Below are 20,635 nucleotides of genomic sequence, written 5' to 3' on the forward strand. Positions count from 1 at the left end.
CCTGGAAAGCGACTAACTCTATGTGTACATGGACACATGGAAGGACATGGAAGTTAGAGAAGAGAGCTGCCTGAGGTCATAGTGCTCACCAGGGCCCGGGCAGGTTCTGGCTGTGTGGCATCATAAGCCTGCTTACACTTGTCTTTTTGAAGATCCGTTTGTTTATCCTTCTATGTCTTTCCAAGGCAGCACATGACACTGCAAAGGTCCCGCCTTCCCGTGAGTAGATCATCAGGGGTGCCCTGGGTGCTTTCCGGGGCTCCTTCCCGCACCCCAGCCAGGCTGCGCGTGTTTTCTTCTCGATGCCTTTGGAGTCTGTGTCCTTTTCTCAGTTGCTCCACCTGATTCTAGGTTTGGGCCAAACTACCAGGCACTAGAATATGGTCCTTAAGTAGAAGGGGTTGAAAGACGCTTGAGAGGTAAGCTCGTCCAAAGCCTTCTCTCCCACCGCATGAGCAACATGAGTCTCTTCTGTGGGTCCCGGCCCGGCCCATCTCCATCCCCGTCCCCATCCCCAGCGCTCTTGCTGGATCTGCCTGGATTCTAGTCCAGGGGTCTGACTTGATGGGGGGCCTCCCAGGCCAGCACCGCACAGCCAGGCAAGATCCTACGGTTCCGGAGGCAGTGAGAGAGCTGTGACTCTGTGTGCCCTTTGTTTCCATCATCACAACCTGTGTTCAGCTGTCACTTGAGGTGGAGTCAAGTAGACTTGTCCCTGCATTTTCCATTCCAAACTGCCATGTAAAACGCTGCTGAAGCAGAAATGAAGGAATATTCTCCACACCTGTTCAAATTCCGCTTCCGTGTTGCGTATCTGCTTTAGTAAGCCAAGGATATTCGAGGGGAAGGGTGAAGTGTGTTTTTTTCAGGAATATTGGATTTCCCCTGTAAGGAGGACTTACGGGTTGGTTTTTGGAATGGACTGAAGGAAAGCAGGTTAATTCAAGTGTGCCGTTTTGGGGAAGCCATAGAAATAGAAGTAAGGCTCTAAAATATACTCTGCGGGCAGTTACCCTGGAGTGAGGAGATTCATGCCACAGAGACGTGTGGCGGATCGGGGTACCCAGGGTTAGGCGTTTCATTGTGCAAGGGTTCTGTCCACAGTGTGGTTCTGGAGTCTGTGATCTGCTTTGCCAAGGGGGCTGGCTGCCTCATAACAGAGGGGAAGAGAAGTCTGAGCTGTGGCTGCGGCTATCAGCAGGGGTCTGACCCGGTGGGAAGGGAGGTGGAGCAGACAGAATCCTCTCACACTGGTTGGCACCCAGGCTAAGGCTCCAGTTTGGTGCATGGAGTGGAAAGACCAGATGCTTCTGTATGTGGACCTTTCATAGGTCGCTCTGAGACCACCCGAAGAGGAAGGCAAGGCAGGTTTTATATCCAGATGCTGAGACGGAGGTTTATAGAGAGTGTGAAATTAGCAGGATTGGGTATGGAAAACCTGGTCTTCAGATCAGCGTTCCCTGCACTTAGCTGCCCTGACAGGACTTAGGCAGGGTTCCCAAGAGACTTGGAAGTTAGCACAGAACCATCCAAGTTCTTCCACATCGTGCCATGATGGGACCCTGCCCCCCTCCCCCCATGGGAGAGTGGAATGAGTGGGATGGGAACAGGTCCCTCCTGGGGGTGTGATGACCAGGCTCCTGGAGCCCCAGCAAGTATCTGGTCCCCCAGCAGAGGAGAAGACACGCTCCCAAGCAGGAGTCTATTTGGAATTTCCAATTTTATTTTAAGCAAATGCTCCAGATACCTGATTTGTCATTTCTCATGTGTTTGGGTCTCTTTCCCTTTATGACATTTGAAGAATGGTAACCTTTTTATATAGAGGCTGAGCATTGTATGTCATGGGACTCAGCATTTAAACTGCAGCAAAGCCCTGGGACTCAGTTGTGATGATGTGTAACAGGTGTCCCCAGGAAGTTGCTTTTCTGTTCCTAAGACAAAAGAATAACCAGGATGGGATTCTGTCTGTAGTGGACCACAGGAGACTTTTTCTAGTGCTGTGGAGAATTTTAAAATGTGAAATCCTTATGATGACCTAGGTTGAATTACACCTTCCTATATCAGAATTCCAAATTTCTGGAGGTTGAAGGAATGCTAGTCATCCCTTGGTGTGTGAAGCATAACTCCCCTGTCCCCCCCTCCTTTCCCTGGAAGTTTGCCCCCATCTTTGTCCTGCCTCTCTGGGGACTGCTGTTGCCCTGTTCCCAGTTAAGCAGAGGCCTGGGCCACTGAGAAGCAGAGACAGGCAGCCAGGGAAGACCCAAGTATTCCTTTGCTTCACATTAGTGACTTTCAACCCCTTTTTCATGGGAGCACACCTGACAGGGGCATTCACACTGGGCCACACACTCTCCCTGGTGTTCCCTGGTGGGGTCCGGCTGTGTGTGCTCGCTCCACCCCAGCTGGTTGTCTTTACTTGGGAAAGCGTGGGTGGGGTAAGAGGAGGGGGGGCAAGAGTTTACAAGGTCTTACGATTTTCTGAGATTTAAAGTGAACCCTGAATCTGCTCAAACGTATGTTAAAAATAAGCCATCTATGGCTTTGGAGGAGCAGCCTCTGTTGGTAACAGGTTCCCTGGGATGGTGCAGGAGAGGTGTGTGCAGTGGGACCGGACAGCCGGCACCTGGCTCTCCTGGCGACCCTGCTGTGCCGTGTGCCTCATGCCCTTCCAGACGTCAGCCTCTGCCCCTCTGTCTCATTCACGCAGGTGGTCAAGACCATCGGCCTTAGGGAAGTGTGGTACTTTGGCCTCCAGTATGTGGATAATAAAGGATTTCCTACCTGGTTGAAACTAGATAAAAAGGTAAGTCAGAGTTAACTATTCACAGGATATTTGGGTGTTGGTCTGCTCTGCTAACTTTGAAACTGGAACACCTTCTTCTGTCTTTTGTTTTTTGTTCTTTTTATTTGTGTAAAAGTTTCTATAGACAAAAAGGTTACAGGTTTCCAGTAAATGGGGATATTGGTTGGAAATTAGATCCTGGGATTTCTCCTTACTGCTCACTCATTGGAGCATATGATAGTTAATTGCTTAGCTTTTAGTTGACCTTAGTTTTTTTCCCCCAGTGAGATTGTTAATCTTCTAGACCATGAATCATTCACTGTTTTGTAAGAACCTGTTATTGCTTTGTTTGAACCTGTGATAGATTATCTTTCAACTCGAAAGACTGGATAATTCCATTAACAACTGTAAAGAAAAGCAGGAAGCTTAAATGTGTTTTCTCCACACAGTTTGAAAATGTCCCTTTTCCCAAACCTGCATCTTCCTCCCATATTACTACAGCAAGCCTGAGGGCAATTAGAGATGGCAATGGGCAGGGGGTACATGAGCAGTTACTAAACATAAGTTCCGTGCTCATGGCTCGACTGGCCACGCGGGCAGATGCCAGGTTCACAGGTCACTAGGCAGGCCCTTTCTAAATTCGAGTTCTCTGGAATTGGTAACATTGTTCCCAGAAGTTGGGGCTGGTTCTAGTGGCTTGGTGAGTCCCTAACTGGCTGCTGCTAGACTTCCAGCTGAGTATGGGAGGGCGATAGGACTTTAACTGGCCTTTTCTCGTCTTACGTGCTAAAAAGGTGACTTTTGGAGTGAACGCTATCTCCTGAAAACTGGCCTGCATGATCCTTTTGACCTGGTGGTTATGACCTGTTTTTGGGGGGGGGGGGGGGTTGGTCTCATCCTCTACACTTGCAGAGGGCATTTGGCTTTTGTCGTCCAGGTATCTGCACAGGAGGTCAGAAAGGAGAATCCTCTCCAGTTCAAGTTCCGGGCAAAGTTCTACCCCGAAGATGTGTCTGAGGAGCTCATCCAGGACATCACACAGAAGCTTTTCTTCCTCCAAGTGAAGGAGGGAATTCTCAGCGATGAGATTTACTGCCCTCCTGAGACTGCAGTGCTCCTGGGCTCCTATGCTGTGCAAGCCAAGTTCGGGGACTATAACAAAGAAACGCACAAGTCTGGGTACCTCAGCTCTGAGCGGCTGATCCCCCAAAGGTGAGCACAGGGTGGCCAGGCCTGGACGAGAGCGGCGGGTTGCACCCTTGAAGGGCATAGGTGGTGTGTGTGAGCAGAAGCAGTCGGCAAGCACAAGGGTAAATGCTTCTTGAGGCTGGGGCTCTAGCACCCGCTAATCTGCATGCTGGCCCGAGTGTGCTCTGGCCGGTGTAGGCACTGACCCGCCATGGCCTCCCCTCGGGCACTGATCCACCTGTACAGGGTCTGTGATAAAGAAACGTAGCAGGACGGGGACCATTCCTAGCTCGCCCTAGCGTATAATGATTTGGCCCCTCACATAAATTACCCCTTTTGGAAGAAGAGGCCCCTTAAAATATAAAATACCTTTTTAAAATTCTCCAGCAAGACTGGGTATGTCTCATTCCAGGTTCTAAGTCTTTCAGGTCGTTAATGGTCAGAAATGCTACACATCAGGAAGTAGAAACACTCTGTGGTCTTATTTGAAAGAAAACTCAGGTTTGCAGGTGAGCAGTGGCCTGCTGCTTGCCTTCTGTGGCCCTTTGTGGTGACAGTTCTGTGCCCTCTTCCTTTGCAACCCAGAGTCATGGACCAGCACAAGCTCACCAGGGACCAGTGGGAGGACCGGATCCAGGTGTGGCACGCGGAGCACCGCGGGATGCTCAAGTGAGTGCTGGGCGGCCCCTCCCTCCCGCCCGGCTCCTTTGCATGGAGTTCAGTTGGGGTCCCCAGGGTGGTGCTTCAGGAACCCCACGGGGCTGCAGCCTGGGTGCCACAAAGCAGTGAAAGGTAACGGTTGCACAGGAGGTTTTCCCTAAATAAAGCCGGGTGTTCCTGACTGGGGTAAGAAGCAATTTAGTTCAAGCTTAAGGCCCTAAAGTCTTCTCCCTTGTTTGTTTTAGAGGAGAGACCGTCTTGTGTCTAAAACACTGTTCTAGTCAAGGGGGAAAGAGCATTATTTTTCTTTCCTGTCATAGAGGTGCTGGCTTGTTCATTGTCTGTAAAGTGTTTCCTTTCAAAGGTGTATAAATGGGAAAAAATTGATCCCAAGTGAGAACCCCTTGCTATTCAGGGAGCATGAAGGAGGGACATGATGTGACATGTGGCTATTAGGTGTAAGAAGTGGCCACATTCTGTTGCCCTGGATTCTTCATCTCGGGCGTCACGAGCAATTCTCTGTGTCCCTCCCCCCAGCCTCAGAAGCTCATTTACAGTTTGGGCCTCACAGCCGTTGTGTCCTTCGAGTATCCTCTGTCCCAGGCATCTCTTGTTGGAGGGAAGGGACTCAAAGCCTAAGTGGCAAGTGCTGGTGAAATAGACAGTGGGAGTCCCTGCAGCAGTGTGTGGGCAAGAGAAAGATCGTGCCTACCGATACGATTTAAAAGGAAGATCTTTGTGTCCAGAGAAAGCAGCATGAGTCCGTTCAGTCCTTTCAGAATGTCTGAAGCGCATCGGTGGTCAGCATCCAGGACAGCTTGGGGCGCAGGCGTGGACAGTCAGCAGAGGGGCAGCTGCTAAGCCACGGCTGTGGGCCCACCCTGCACGACCTGCCTGAGGCCGAAGACCCTGGTAGCGGATTCATGGCTCGGGACACGGCTCTAATGACCACGCTTGTTTGTTCCGCCCGCCAGAGACAGTGCCATGTTGGAGTATCTGAAGATTGCCCAGGACCTGGAAATGTATGGGATCAATTACTTTGAGATCAAAAACAAGAAGGGAACAGACCTTTGGCTTGGAGTTGATGCCCTCGGACTGAATATTTATGAGAAAGATGATAAGTGAGTTGACCTTGGTAATTATCTTCGGTGGGTGGGGTATCGGGACTGGAAACAGTGGAGAAAATGGCATCTGTGTGTGTAGTGTGTTTTGACACATTTGTCTAGCATGTGACTCTCTAAGGGCTTTTCAGCTGTGACGTGCCCACGTTGTGTCCGAGGTCAGCTCGAGGTGTTGGCCGTTTCTCTTCCGTCACTGTAGCCTGTTCACTAGCCCTGGTGTGTGCTGACCCGTGACCCCACATGCCGGAGCTGCAGGAAGGCCTCCCCTGCCCATCTGCTGAGGCCCGGCCACCAGCTGCCCATAGGCACCAGCACACCCACAGATACCACCCAGGCAGCCCTAGCTGTGCTGGTGGCTTAAGGCTTGTGCTAATCCAACCAGGGATGGTTACAGTGCTATCAGAGACCTTAAGGTTCTGTAAACAGTGGCTTATGTACAGACAGTTTAGCTAAATCCTCTGAGCCTGTGAGAGTATCTAATTGCCCCGTGCTAGCTGTGTGCATTGAATAAGGTCTGCAGGAGCCAGAGCCAGCGTGGAGCCAGCTGGGCCCTGCGGCTTCCTTTGCCCTTCCCTGTGGTTACAGACACTGCGCATGGGTGTCTGCTTTCTGCCAGGGAGCTAGATACACAGAGAAAAAGATCTGAGTCAGCGGGGGCAAGGTCTCCATGGTGTCTGTGGAGAACACATCTCCTCCCGTCACAGCTCTTCTCCATGTCCGGGCTCTCGGACCCCCCAAAACCCTCTCTCTGGCCTCCATGAAGGGCATGCTGCTGCCCGCGACAGGTGATGTCACGTGAAGAATCTGTCTTCTTGCCAGAACCCAGGGTACGGATACCTTTGACTTGGGTCAGGCAGAGGCCCGTGGCAGGCCTTCCCAGACCCTCCCCTGAGTGCCAGAATTGGAGGAGGACAGTCACTCTTACTGGAAGTTATGGTTCCAGTCAGGGAGGACTCTGGTTACGGTGTAGGACCTGATAACGCTTATCAGAGAATGGCAGGAACTCCCCCAAGAATCTAGAAGTGAGTTATTGAGGACTCCTGGTGTGCTGCTTCCCCAAGTGTGCTGGCAGCAGTGTTGTAGGGAAACGTCAACGGTCCGGGAGACTCCAGAAACCAGCGCCTGGTCCTTCCGGAGGCGCCTCAGTTGGAGGGTGGTGGCTGGCAGCGGGCGGTGCACACACAGTGAGAACGCGGTGCCCTCGTGGGAACGTGTGTGGGAAACTGCCTGTGTCTCTGCACTCATTTCTTGAATGAGCAGATTTTGTAACATAGCCGTGGCCGGGGCTGTCCGGACAGGTTTTTCCAGCTGCAGGAAACAGCCACGGGCAGGAACTTGCTGATGTCAGCTGGTAACTACCTCCGGCCCACGTTATATGTTAATTTTTCCCAAGTAAAAATTAGAGTTGCACGGCTCATTCAGTCGATCCCTGCTCTCCTCCCTCTGCCCCCACCCCCAGTTTACCAGTGAAACTGACAGTCCTCTCAAAGGGGTCTTCCCCCCGACAAAGACTGGGGCGTAGGGCGACCTCACTTCTGCCTCGGAGGGCACCCCTCTTTTCAGTTAGGAAGAAACACTTAGCCAGACATTCGGTCACCAGCGGGCCCAGGTGGTTCTCCTCGCCAGCAAGGATGGACAGCTTGCTTACCAGCGCCAGCAGGACCCTGCCTCGAGCCTGAGCCGCGCTGGGACAAGTCCTGGCTGTGGCGCGTGTTGGGTTACCCCCCTCGGTGCAGGGCCAGCAGTGAGAACTGATGTTCGTGGAGCGCTGTTCAAGTGAGAAATTGGATCTTTTGAGTATGTAAGTTGGGCGATGAGAGACTTAGTGCACCTGCAGATAAACAAATATACCTTTATTATCCCTTTTTAGAACTAAACATATCCTGGTTGGGAAATGTCTCTTGAGGTCCCTTTTCAGTGTGTACGTAACCACGGAGTGGGAACGCGTGGGACAGAAAGCATCTTAGTCTTTTTCATTCTGTAAACCGTAGATGAAGAGGGAGCAAAGGAAGTTCCCATTAGTGTGTTATGTGATCCTACCTGGCATCGTCAGACCCAAAACAGAACCGGGAGAGGAGTGCGCCCTTGCCCCCACGTTTTTCAGTCCTGCGAGAGCACCTCTGTGCTCCCAGGGCTCACCCTCCCCCACCCTCCTCTCCTTGCAGCCTTCCTGGTCCTCCCAGGGGCAGGAGTCTGCGCCGTGTGACTCTCTTGAAGGGCCCTTGAAGGGAGCGAATGCTGCAGAGGGCTGTAGACAAGCTGGGGCCAAACAAGGACCAGTGTCTTTCTCCCTTAAATCTCTCGCTCAGAGTGGTAAATCACACACACTGATCTATACTCGTTTTGTTAGCTTTATTATGTATATAGTAAGCCAGTGGTTATTGTTAGGTTCTATAGCATACTGGTTATATACAGCATATGTATACTACAGCGTATAGTATATGCAGTACGGGATCGTAAAACTGTAATACAGTATATATAGTATTTATGTATCATGTAGATACTTAAGAAATTATTTCCAGTTTCTAAAATTACGCTCATAGGCACGATATGTTAATTTTGCCTCCACCCCCACCCCCCCTTTTTGTGTGTATGTTACATCTTTGTGCCTTAGTGCTAACAGGTTACCTATTTAAGTAGGAGTTTTCTTTTACCAGATATGCAGTTGTCAGATACTTCTCTCCTTTCTGGTCTTTGGAGCCCTAACTTGAACGTGGAACAGAATTTCCGGGAAAACCTCCTAGTCTCTTACAGAGACCGTTGAAGGGAATGCAGCTAATCCACTAAGAGTACTGAGTTTAAAAGTTCCCCTCAGACTGGCGGAGAGGAGGGTTTGGCCTCTGCGTGTCTGGACGTGCATGAGGGCCGAGGGAGAAGCAGTAGGACCTGGTTAGGAGTGGCTGGCAGGAGGTGGGCACAAGGGATGCGTGGGGACAGTTCCTTGACACGCCTGCCCTGCCAAGAGGTGGCGGCACGCCTGGATCGGCCCCTGCTGGTTCAGATCAGGATGTTTGCTTCTGTTGTACGAGTGCCCGCAGAGCCGTCTGTGGAGCCCACAGTGACCTCCGGCCCCTTCCAACACCCCAGACCTTTTCTAAATGTTTTTAATGAAAAATTTCAAGCAAACCACAACATGGAGAGGATTTTATTGTGAATGTCCCGTGCCTGCAGAGATTCTGTCCTTAGCGCTTCACTGCTCAGCCTCACGTCACTGCAACCTGGGGCCCCTTTCTTCCAGATACATTTCAGAGTAAATTGCAGGCATCTGTGTGCCTTCCCCAAAATGCATGTTGTTTACTAGAGCTCTTCTTGCTTGTCTTTTGTTTGATGTAATATTCAAGTACATTGAAATGCACACTTCTTAAGTGTTCATTTGTTGCGTTTATTTTTTTTAAGTTTGTTTATTTTGAGAGAGAGAGCAAGCAAGCAAGAACGGAGGAGGGGCGAGAGAGAGGGAGAGAATTCCAGGCAGGCTCTGCACTGTCATTGCAGAGCGCAACGTAGGGCCCGAAGTCACAAAACGATGAGATTGGACGCTTAATGTACTGAGCCACCCAGGCAGCCCCATTTGCTGAGTTTGAACAGACATGTGCCTGAAAAATTCAGACTCTTGTCAAGATACAGAAGAACAGTATCATCACTCCCCCCACCTGCACACTTTGAATTTAAATTCTTTAGCCATTTGTTTTTTTTCATTTGACATCATTTCAGACTTTAAAATTGTTCTAAAAGTAGCAGGTATGAAGAATTCCCATATGCCCTCACCCAGCTGCTCCATGTGTTAACATCTTACATAACCACAGTCCAGGTCAGTGTTGACACGATGCTTTTCACAATATACAGACCCTATTTCCATTTTGCCCAGTTGCCACTAACGTCCTTTTTCTGCCCCAGGATCCTGCCCGGACTCACACCTGCACTTAGTTGCCTCCTCCCCAGTCTTGACCTTGACACTTTGGAAGACTACTGGCTCTTTAGAAAGTCCCTCAGCTTGGATCTGTGTCGTGTTTTCTCAGTTAGATTTGAGTTTTGCGCTTTGGGCAGGAATCCCACAGAGGTCTGTCATGCCTTCCCGGGGCCTCTCACGAGGCAGTGCGTGGTGTGGGAATATTTTACCACTGCTGGTGGTGTTAACTTTGGTGTCTGGTCAGGGTGCTGTCTGCCAGGCTTCTTTGTGAAGTTACTGTCCTTCCCTTTGTGGTCAGTAAGTACATTTCAGGCAGACACTTGGGAACTATGTAAATACCCTGTTTCTCATTATACTTTAATCTCTTCTAGCATCCATTCGCAAGTCTTAAACAATTATTACTGTGGTTTTGAGGAAACAGTGATCCCCCCCCCACAAAAAAAAAAAAAAAAAAAACAGAACATTTCTTTTACATGTATGGTTTCTGAACAGAGTCAGTTTTCTACTCGTGGATATTTTATTCTACAGGCTATAATCTATTACCATTATTATTTTGTTCAAATTAAGATTTGCCTTTAGGATCCCTTTCGAGTTGGCTCCTGTGCCCTTTTGATATGACCCCATTTTTAATTTTTTTTTGTTTATTCATCTTGAGAGAGAGAGAACATTTGTGGGGGAGGAGCAGAGAGAGGGAGAGAGCAAATCCCAAGCAGGCTCCACTCTGTCAGCACAGGGCCCGATGTGGGGCCTGAACCCACAAAACTGCAAGATCATGACCTGAGCTGAAACCAAGAGTCCCAAGAGTCAGTCACTCAACCAGCTGAGCCACCCAGGCACCCCGGACAGACCCCGTTATTTTTTTGAGCACTTCTTTACTTCCTGGCTCCTCAAGATGTTCCAGGATCATCTTGTACTTTTCCTCCTCCAGCCCTGGAATCAGCTGTTTCTCTAAAGAGCTCGGGTCCCTGTTTGGAGAATCCCATTTTTAAAAAACATATGTAGTCCCATTTCTGATCCTACAGTTAGGTTTCTGAACGGCTGTGAACCGTTATATGAGGTTCCAGAGTCTTAAAAAGACAGACTTTACAGACACCTCAGAAAGCAAGCAGAGGGCTGGAGGGCATGGTGACCGGACGCCCAGTCCTTAAAATTAAAAGAAAGATGCCTGTCTAACCTGAAGGTCCAGGTTTTCTGGGATTAGAACTGTTTTGAGAACCCCATATAAAGCTAGGAGCCTCAGGGCTGCCTGGGCGGCTCAGTCAGGTCGACACTTGATTTCGGCTCAGGTCATAATCTCACAGTTTGAGGGTTTGAGTCCCGCATCAGGCTCCACACTGATAGCCCGGAGCCTGCTTGGGATTCTCTCTCTGCACCTCCCCCACTCACACATGTATGCACACTCTCTCTCAAAATAAACTTAAAAAGAAGAGGCAGAATCTTAAAAAAAAAAACAAAAACAAAAACTGAGCACCTGAGATCCTTGCCTCCTTGGCATTCTGAGTGTTGGAAATCTGGCTGCAGTGGTGACTGCACAGGTGAGAAATGAGCTAGCAGAGAGGCCTCGTGCTGTGGAGCGGGTGCTACGAAGCAGCAGATGTCTACCTGTTGTCCCTCTTACAGCCATGTAAGGACCTGGGTTAAAGCCAGCAGTGGGACTAGGTGGTATCCTGAGTTCCTTTCTGGTGCTCAGGGGCCTGCAAACAACATCACCTCTTTGCTCAGTAGCAGAGTGAACGTCTTGCGTGTCTGACTGTGTGAGGCATGTTGGCCAGATACGTTTCAGCAGGCATTGGTGACCCTGGAGGACAGAGCTGTAAAAAGGCGAATGCCAAAAAGGACTGGCCAGTGCCCTGACCTCTTTCCTCCAGGTGTGTGGAACTGCTGTGTCCCAGAAGAGCCATCTGTGAGGCTTGGGTGTCCTCTCTTGGCCATCAGAAGCCACCCTGCCACCTTGACCTGGCTTGTCATAGCAAACCTACATTGCCCATTAGTTTTTATTTAAACGTGTTGGTAGGCAATTGGTTTCTGTCCATCTCTGCTTATTTTCTAAATTGAAAGTTTTTATGAACTGGGGGAAAGGTTGGGTTTTGATGGTAGGATCTTTGGATGGTGGTTTGAGGGTCTGTCATTCTAGATGGGGTCCATGGTAATATGTTGAAAGCATAGGGCGAAAGAGATGAAGAACAGGGGCGGGTCGTGTGGTAAGAGCCATGTGGTTGGTCTTAACCCTCTGGAGAACTTCTCCTGGGAATGCCAAAGAGCCAGAGTTTGAGCCAGTGGTCGGCTAGTAGCGACCAAGCAGGGAAGTGCTGGGGCTTTCCTCGGGGGGTTGTGGGCCTCGTGCTGTCATAGAAGTTGGAGGAGGACATGGGAGGGTGTCTGGCCAACCGGGTGAACATGCCATGCACCCCTAAGATGAGACCCAGAAGAGCAGAGTCCATACCAAGTCCTCATCAGGGACCTCAAACAACTGTAAATACATGCACACCCAGCCCTGGAGCACCTAATACAATAAGCAAGTTCTGACACATGAAGGGGAAATAGACAACAATAGGTAAGAGTAGGGACTTCAGTACCCCCCTTGCAGCCATGGACAGATGATGCCCACAGAAAATGAGCAAGGCACTCTTGGAGTGGAAGCACACCAGGCACCTTTCCGTTTCCATCAGCAAGCAGCCGCTCTGAGTACAGCATGCCTAGAAAACCTAAGACGTGAACTTTGACATCAGAAAGCTTACCTGTCTGGTCTTCAAAGAGCTCAATAAAAACGGAGGAATTGGGAAACCACGAAGAGAATAGTTGATGTAGCACAAGAGACTACAGGTCAAGAAGAGGCAAGGCTGTTGAAGGAGGCTGAGCTGGCCTGAGGGTGTATGTTTGTGGCGTAGAGCAGGGAGCTCTACTGGCCAGGTGGGCCGTGGGACGGGTGTTGAGGACCTGGGTGTGAATCAGGAGCTCGATCGGAAGCCTCTTGGATGCTAAGTCGAGGCCCCTGGATTCCATCCTATGGAAACAGGATTCCTGTGTTGGCAGTTTAGAGGAGAATGGATTGACTACAAGGGAAATGAATCAGACCCAGTGACTAGAAGTGGGGTTCTGGGCACAAGGACCCAGTTAGGCTACAGGAGATGGCTGGGCAAGCTGTCACAGGGTGAAAGGGTGCACCGGGTCGGGAATCCGAGTTGACCTGGAGCTTACTGGCTGGGGCGGCCCGGTGCAGGTCTGCTGGAGCCTGGACCTGACCTCACCTAGCACAGGTAGGAACTCCGGTAACGTGTGTTATATACTGTGCTTCCTGGGCTTTATACTTTTTCAAATTGAAGCAAAAATTCTAAGAATAGAGTTGCAATCCAAATACACATCTAACTATCCCCTTCCCTCTTTTTTAACCTCAGGTTGACCCCAAAGATTGGCTTTCCGTGGAGTGAAATCAGGAACATCTCTTTCAATGACAAAAAGTTTGTCATTAAGCCCATCGACAAGAAGGCTCCTGTAAGTTTCTATGAATTCTAGGCGAGGGGTTATGGTTTTCTTATAGCCAACTATGTTTTCCGGGTAACAGTCTGATTCTCTGGGACAAGGAGCTGGTGATATGCAGGATCCCTTGTGTGGTACAGGGTAAACAAACTGCCAGCAGGTTACACTGAGGGTCAAGGACCCCTTGCATCATGTGACTGACCGCTACAGGAGAGGTGCGCTGGGGCCCAGGTGTCTGTCAAAAGCTAGCTGACTGTGTCCCCTAAGTTTTCAAATGGTCTTCGTTCCTTATGAAGAAAAGGACAGTTCTGAGTCATTGACCAAATGATAAGCATTTCATGAAAGGTTGCATTTCTGGGCTTGTGAAATGTTCGTTTTCCTGCGGAAAACCAACCTGCCTCCAGATGGTGTACCTGGGGTGGGGGCTCTCGTCGGCACCTCCCTGGAAGCCAGTTGGGGCACAAGTCTCAAGGGCCCGAGTTGGCTTTCTGAGCCGTCTTTGCAATTTACCGCGTTACGAAAAGTCACACCTGCATCCAGGGCACCGCGGGTCCTCCTGTCCCCCACCTACATTCTCTTCCGGGACTGTGCCCCTCTGCTTTTCTCCAAGCACCTTCTGCCCCCTCCAGTGCGCTTTACGCAGGTGCCTTCGCGTTGGAGCTGATGTGGGAAGTGGGTCCTCGCAGAGATGAGGCTGGTGGGACACTCTTCCTGGGAGGACTTAGCTAGAAAAGGGACTTCATTTCCTGCAGTCTGAAGAACGTAGACTGTTAACTAACAACCGCAAAGACTGGTGTGTGCGGGAAATGCATTCGGTTTTATCGTTGATTCTGCTAACGTGTAAGCTTTCAGCTGTTTGGTGAGAAAATTTGAGACGTACATGCCGTATAGTGTGACGGAATGAGCGAGGATTTTGTCTTCTAACCAGAAATCTGGTTCTTAAAACTGTCACTTAAAGGATTCTCTCATCCCGTGAGCCTGTTATGATTTTTACAGAACTGTAGATCGTAAAGGACTTTGTGTCTTGGTTACAGTGTTGGGCTTAGAGAGGCCAGCATGGGCTGTGGTCCAGGCCAGGGCGTCGGGAGCCTTCCTGGGCCAGGGCCCCGCTGGGCAACAAGTGACCCACGTGGAACAGTGAGCCGCATTATTGTCCAACTGCCCCTCCGCATGTATCAGTCTGGCATGAGTGAAAAACAGGTCTTGACGCTGTTTGTGAAAGTATTTTCTCCTTTATTGAAAACGTTTCCTGCTGTTTGTAAACTCTTGACCCCCTACTCTGTGGGTAGTTGCCCAGTTATTTACAATTAAAGCAGCATTTAATACCGAGTTGCGTGCTCCATGGTAACAGGCCACGTTAACATGCAGCATCGCAGCCCAAGGGTCACAGTGTCCCCATGTTACCATGGGCCCTGAGGTGGGGCAGTTGAGACAGTGAGAAGACCCTCAAGTCCTTGGGTAGGCTGCCGTCTGCCCATAGGGTGGTGCTCAGTTTTCAGAACTGTTTAAAGAAGTTTGGCAGAAGCAAGAATACTGGACCGGACTACTTAAGGATTAATGTGTGTGTGGGGGGGAGGGGGGGGTGTGTGTGCGCGCGCATGCGCGTGCATTTCTTAATTCGGCTTAAGTTTAGCTTTTGAAAACCTGAAGAATATTTCCTTTTTTTTTTTTTAAACTTACTGTCAAATGCTTTCCATACAATACCCAGTGCTCATCCCAGCAGGTGCCCCCCTCAATGCCCACCACCCACTTTCCCCTCTCCCCCACCCCCCATCAACCCTTAGTTCTCAGTAGTTGAGTCTCTTATGGTTTGCCTCCCTCCCGAATATTTCCTGATCTTAAAATTCCAAGCAAAGGTTGAATCAGCTGAGCATACTTTTACTATATACTAGTTCTGTGTGGGGCCGCTGATTAAAGAAAAGGCGAGAGAAGCACTGGTTGGTGGCATACTGCGAGCAGGCACAATTGTAGGATTGTGCACACAGCATGGGGTTCCTGTCCTCATGGTCCACATTCTAGTGCAAGAGACAGATGAAAACAAGTACCGTGCTTTCCGGCGGGGAATTCGACAGTGTGGTTATATTTAGTAACAAATCAGGGTGAGGGGACGGGGGACGGTGTGACCGCTCCAGGTGGTTGGGACTGCCTCACCAAGAAGGCCGACCTTGTCAGGCTCCTGTCGGGGGCGGGGGTGGGGGGAGCAGGGGTTCCAAGTGAGGAGCTGGTTTGAGGGGACGCGTCCCCGTCCCCCTCTGCACCTCGCCAGGGTCGCTCTGCTCCTTCCTGCCTCTGCGGCACTGCCCCGCTTCTGGCCCCGTACTCGGGGCCGTAGAAAATCCCGTTGGCCCAGGAGACAGACAAGGAAACGCCAGAGGTCCGGGCTGGCTCGCCGATGTGGCTTAGGATTCCTTTGCTGAGGCTGACTCGTGGAGGGCAGTTTCCGTGGCAGGCTCACAGACGAGCCACTGTCGCCCGTGCTCCCGGCGACCGGGCGTGTCCCTTATAAAAGCTGGCTCTCCTGCTGCCTGCTGGGACACTGCAAGGCGGGCTGGGGCACCGAGAGTGCTCGGAGCCTGCCCCCTGCCCGGTCATCCTGCGGGGGCAGAGACCGGCTCTGCCTCCTTCAAAAAGGGCTTTTTGTCCCTGTGGCCTCGTGGAAGAGTGAGGGCTCCGGCAGCTACCTGTTTAACTTAGGAAAACCGCCGTTTGCCCGGGAGCAGCTCTGCCCTCAGTCGAGGGCGGCCTCCTGGAGGCTCCTGGGGCTCCTCGCTTCACTTGCGTTTCCATCTCCTTCTCTTGTATCCTTAGGGACTTGGATCCGTTCCCTTGAACTCGCCTCATGCCTTGAGTTTCAGGTTTTAGGACGTCCGTTCTCTCCAGGGTTAGGAAAGTCCGCTCCAGGTCTAGTTGGTGTTGTGGTTTTGCATGAGGAGGCGTGGGCTGGGTACTTGGATTTAGAAATCCTTAAATAAATACTGTTTCAGTTTTTGTTTTTAACTTGAAGTCGGAAACCAGCCTCCTTCAAAGGCAGCGTAGGAAATTTCTTCTGCTCTCAGGCTGTGTGCAGAGCTGGACTCAGGATCACCTGCCGCCATGATGCTACCGCAGTTTCTGTCCCTTGACGTCTTTGTAAGGAGGAGTTGGTGCTAATCGGAGCTCCTTTGCAACGCTTAGCCACAGTCGACATCTTTTTGGGTGGCATGCCCGCGCGGCCCTAACAGAAGATCATTTTCTCTTGTGTAACAGAGATAGGTGCGTGGTGAACACACCTGCTTCTCCCAGCTCTGCAGACACTCCCTGGGAAACCCGATGACTTCGTCACAAGTGTGTGGAAGCCCGAGGAGAGCCCCCCACCCCCGGGAACTCCATGGGCTCTCGGGTTCAACATTACTGTCTTTCCAGCATTTCTGGCACAGATGAAAAAACAGAGAGGCTACATAGGGCTTCGGGGGCGTGTTGCTCAGCTCAGTGGCATGTCCCTTCGGGTTGCAGAAGCTGCTGTGTCTTTGTTTCATCCACCCTTCCCCTGTTCCCCTTCCCCTGGTCAGAATCTGGATGCCAGGAGCCCCGTACTGAGAAGAGAAAGGGGAAAAAAGCGGAAGCAGACTGGCATTTAAAAACAACTTCTCACCGGAGTTTCTAAACCCTCTCTCCTCTCCCATCCCCTGCATTAATCACAGCAGTAGCTGGAGCTAGGAGGCGAAGTCGTGTGTCCTCCCTGTGGCACATCCCAGACTTCCGTGCTCATAGTCCTAACATTCTTGGATGCTTTGTTTGGTCTGTTCTCTTCAAAAAGGTTCCACTTTCATAAGGCAACCAGCACTCTGTCTGAGCATCTGTGTACCAGGCAACTCCTGTCCTGCCAGACCCCATTCTGAGTCCTGACAAACAGGATCTGAGTTAATCTTCTCAGCAGTCCAGTTAGATTACTGTCCTCCCCACTGTGCAGCTGATGGTGTTCATCCTCAGAGGAAATGACTCACTCAAGGCCACAGGCTCAGCCGTGGCAGCGCTGTGTAAACTCCAGCACCTGGTAAATACAGTATATTAGTTGGGTCCTTGAGACAGAGATGGATGAACACAGGCCTGCTGGCAAGGGAGGTGCCTGTCCAGTGGAAGATGGAGACCAATACAAGTCAGCCGAGGAAAGTGTGGATGACCCCCTCAAGTGCAGGGGGCACGGGAGGGGTCGCAGAGACCGGAGATGATGGCTTCATGCCGTCTCCTGATGTGCCAGTACCCCTGGGCTTATGGGATCGGACAGTACTTCCCAAGTAGCAGAGGTGCTTTGAGCAAATCTGCTTGGGGGCACGGAAGTGCGGTTCAGGTGAACAAGGGGTAGGCTGGAGCCGGAGCCAGAAGCCTCCACACACACGTGCCCGGCCACGGCATTTGTACCTGGTCCTGGAGCTCAACAGGCTGGCGTCAGGCGTCTGGTAGTGACCCGATTGACAGCTGGTGGCAGTGTAGGAGGTGATGGTTGAGGCAGGGAGACCAGCCGCACCCCAGGCAAGACTTGGAGATGGTGACTCTGGGGTTGCTGGGGATGGGTGTTACCTGCAGATCAGGCAGCGCGGGAATCGGGGTGCTGGGTTTCCCAAGGCCGTAAGACCCCCTGTCCTAGAGAGGGGCTTCGTAGTCCAGCCAGAGGGGTTTCAGTGCGCGTGTACACCCGCAAAGACCACACACACTTGCTCCCTTTGTTCCGGAGAATCCAAATCCGGTGACACCAGGGACTTTCTGTCTGGCCACTTGTTGTCCCTGGCTTTTCCTTGAAGCCCCATTGTGGCCCCATTTGTCCTTTTGGAAAAGGTTATCCGGAACTTTGTGAAGTCGGGTTTGGAAAGAAGACAGCCAGAGGAGGGAGCTCCCCCTGAGGGTCAGCCCTGTTCTGTTCTGTAGGACTTCGTGTTCTATGCCCCCCGCCTGCGAATTAACAAGCGGATCCTGCAGCTGTGCATGGGCAATCACGAGCTGTACATGCGCCGCAGGAAGCCCGACACCATCGAGGTGCAACAGATGAAGGCTCAGGCACGGGAGGAGAAGCACCAGAAGCAGCTGGAGCGGTGAGCGGGCCGGAGGCCAGCAGGGCGGGGCGGCGTCTGCCTGGGCTCACTGCCCGCGGGACACCTGGGCCCTTCCCCATCGGAGGAGCCGCGGGCACCTCACCTGGCCAACGAGGGTGGAGCTGCCTCGCTGCGGGCCGGGCAGCGGGAGGGCCCCGGGGCGGGAGCGCCGGGGGTCGCTGCTGCCACTGCGGAGTCCCTTCCATTGGAGGGCGGTCCTGGACTGGGCGCTGGTGACATGGCAAGTGCCTGCCAGCTCCTAGCCTTCCTGTGCCCCCCCGCCCAACAGGCAGCAGCTGGAAACCGAGAAGAAGAGGAGAGAAACCGTGGAGAGAGAGAAGGAGCAGATGATGCGGGAGAAGGAGGAGCTGATGCTCAGGCTGCAGGACTTCGAGCAGAAAACCAAGAAGGCAGAGAAAGGTGGGTGTGTGCTGGGCACTTTTGCCGTAGGCCAGCGTCCCCGCGGCGAGGGCCAGGTGGCTGGGCAGTACGCTCACAGCCAGGATGGTCTCCGGTGAACACGGCACCCAGAGTAGAGGCTCACGGACCAGAGCCGATGACGAGGGGTTGGATCAGGTGGTTCTGTACGGTTTTAAGTGCTTTCTGCATATCATCCTTTTAAGTTTCCATTCCTCACTCCTTTGGGGTTAGTACTGAGTTACCCCCGTTTTCCTGTTGAGGATGTTAAAGTTTAGCGGGTAAAACAGTTTGCCCAAGGTCACACGGCTAGTGACTGCCCAAACCATGCCACGTGGCCCTGGTCTGTCTGAGAAACTAAAACTTGGGCAGGCGGTGCAGTTTCTGCATTTGCCAGGAGAGCCTGGCCCTGGCCAGGAGGAAGAAACCCTGCGCAGCAGTTTCTGACCACGGTGAGGATGCCGATGTGCGCAGCAGGAACGCGCCCCAGAGTGCTTTTCCCTTCGGTGTCCGTGGAAGCAGAGGCCCCGGTGCAGTGCTTTGTAGCCCGTGGGGTGGTTCCCGCCCCGGCCTCCATCCTGTGCCTCTGGGCTGGGAATTCGGGGCCCCTGGCTGAAGCCGTCGAGCAGTCCTGGGTCTGTGCCCTCTCTCCAGAACTCTCGGACCAGATTCAGAGAGCCCTGCAGCTGGAGGAGGAGAGGAAGCGTGCACAGGAGGAGGCAGAGCGCCTGGAGGCTGACCGCGTGGCCGCTCTGCGGGCCAAGGAGGAGCTGGAGCGGCAGGCGGCGGATCAGATAAAGAGCCAGGAGCAGCTGGTACGAGCTCCCTGAGTTTCATGAGGCTGAAGCACGGAGAGGCCGCCTCTGGGGATGACACAGTGACACCCGCTGTATCATCCGTCCTTTGTGTCCGTGGCCGGAAAACCACCTGCTCGAGGGCTTTCAGCCTGGTGGGAGAGGCCGTCCCGGTGGGTGGACCTTGGGTGGTTCCACCGTGGTCCTCTGAGCGAGGCCTCGAGGACACAGTGGGCAGCAGCGGCCAGGGAGGAGGCGGGGATGAGGCTGAGTTGCCCACGGGGCCAGTTGCCAAAACGCGTGGCCGTCCGTCGGCAAGAGGGCCCTGGCCACAGGCCCCGCGGTAACCGGAGCTTCGTGCGCCCCGCCAGGCCGCGGAGCTGGCCGAGTACACCGCCAAGATCGCGCTCCTGGAGGAGGCCCGGCGGCGCAAGGAGGACGAGGTGGAGGAGTGGCAGCACAGGGTGAGTGCGCGCGCTCCGGGCTGGGGCTGGCGGCACACGGGCCTCCCCCACCCCCCCCCACCGCCGACACCAGCCCCACGTCATGAGCCAGACCCTCCCGGGGACGGGCTCGGTCTGCCCGGCAGGGAGCCTCGGGTTCACTTCCGCCCACCTTGCCGTGCCCCCGCCCCCCTCCTCAGACCGTTCGGCCCCATCAGGCGCCAGCTTCAGACGCAGCTGTGTGGGTGTCCTGGCAACGGGCCACCCAAGGCCTCCTGCCTCTCGCGACCCCTAGCGTATGCAGCGTGGCACCATGCAAAGGCCCAGGCTCAAGGTCTCAGGATGCAGGCAAGGGTCTCCACTCTGTTCCTCCCTGTGTGATAGGACAGGGGCCTGACCTCTCCAAGCCTCAGTTTCCTCGTTGCAGATCAGGACTAATAGCCAACCTGTAAGGTTGCTCTGAGGACCAGCCTGCAGAGGGTTGAATGAATTGTAGCTGTAACAGTAAGAACCATGTTCCGCTGCAGTGTCCGGGGAGCCGGTCTCTCCAGCTGGGAGTCCCCCACACCCAGCAGAAAAGCATGGTCCCTGGGGGAGCTTTGGATGTGGTTCCGTGTAGACATCTGCTGAGCTGTGACAGCCCCCCACATGGACCTCCCACTGTCCTTCCCTGGTGCCTCCCTCACCATTCGGCCCCCACGCCCCGAATCCAAGTTGCATGCAGATCTCCGGTCTTTAGGTTTTGGAGAAAGCACTCATTATAAGGTATTAAGTGGCAAA

The 20,635-nt window shown here is 52.6% G+C and overlaps 1 protein-coding gene across 2 annotated transcripts in view; it reads left to right on the top strand.

The window, feature by feature from the left end:
* The window catches only part of EZR (ezrin), a 50,634-nt gene that overhangs the window by 27,442 nt on the left and 2,557 nt on the right, over positions 1-20,635 (top strand). Inside the window, exons 4-12 of one of the 2 annotated variants that reach the window (XM_027056536.2) lie at positions 2,708-2,803; positions 3,720-3,994; positions 4,556-4,639; positions 5,605-5,751; positions 13,054-13,150; positions 18,038-18,201; positions 18,491-18,621; positions 19,273-19,433; positions 19,784-19,876. In XM_027056536.2, the coding sequence (XP_026912337.1) occupies positions 2,708-2,803; positions 3,720-3,994; positions 4,556-4,639; positions 5,605-5,751; positions 13,054-13,150; positions 18,038-18,201; positions 18,491-18,621; positions 19,273-19,433; positions 19,784-19,876 (1,248 nt within the window). The remainder of the gene's footprint in view (positions 1-2,707; positions 2,804-3,719; positions 3,995-4,555; positions 4,640-5,604; positions 5,752-13,053; positions 13,151-18,037; positions 18,202-18,490; positions 18,622-19,272; positions 19,434-19,783; positions 19,877-20,635) is intronic. The other variant, XM_027056537.2, reaches the window with a different exon arrangement.

The sequence above is a fragment of the Acinonyx jubatus genome, chromosome B2, assembly GCF_027475565.1.
Source record: "Acinonyx jubatus isolate Ajub_Pintada_27869175 chromosome B2, VMU_Ajub_asm_v1.0, whole genome shotgun sequence".
NCBI lineage: Eukaryota > Metazoa > Chordata > Mammalia > Carnivora > Felidae > Acinonyx > Acinonyx jubatus.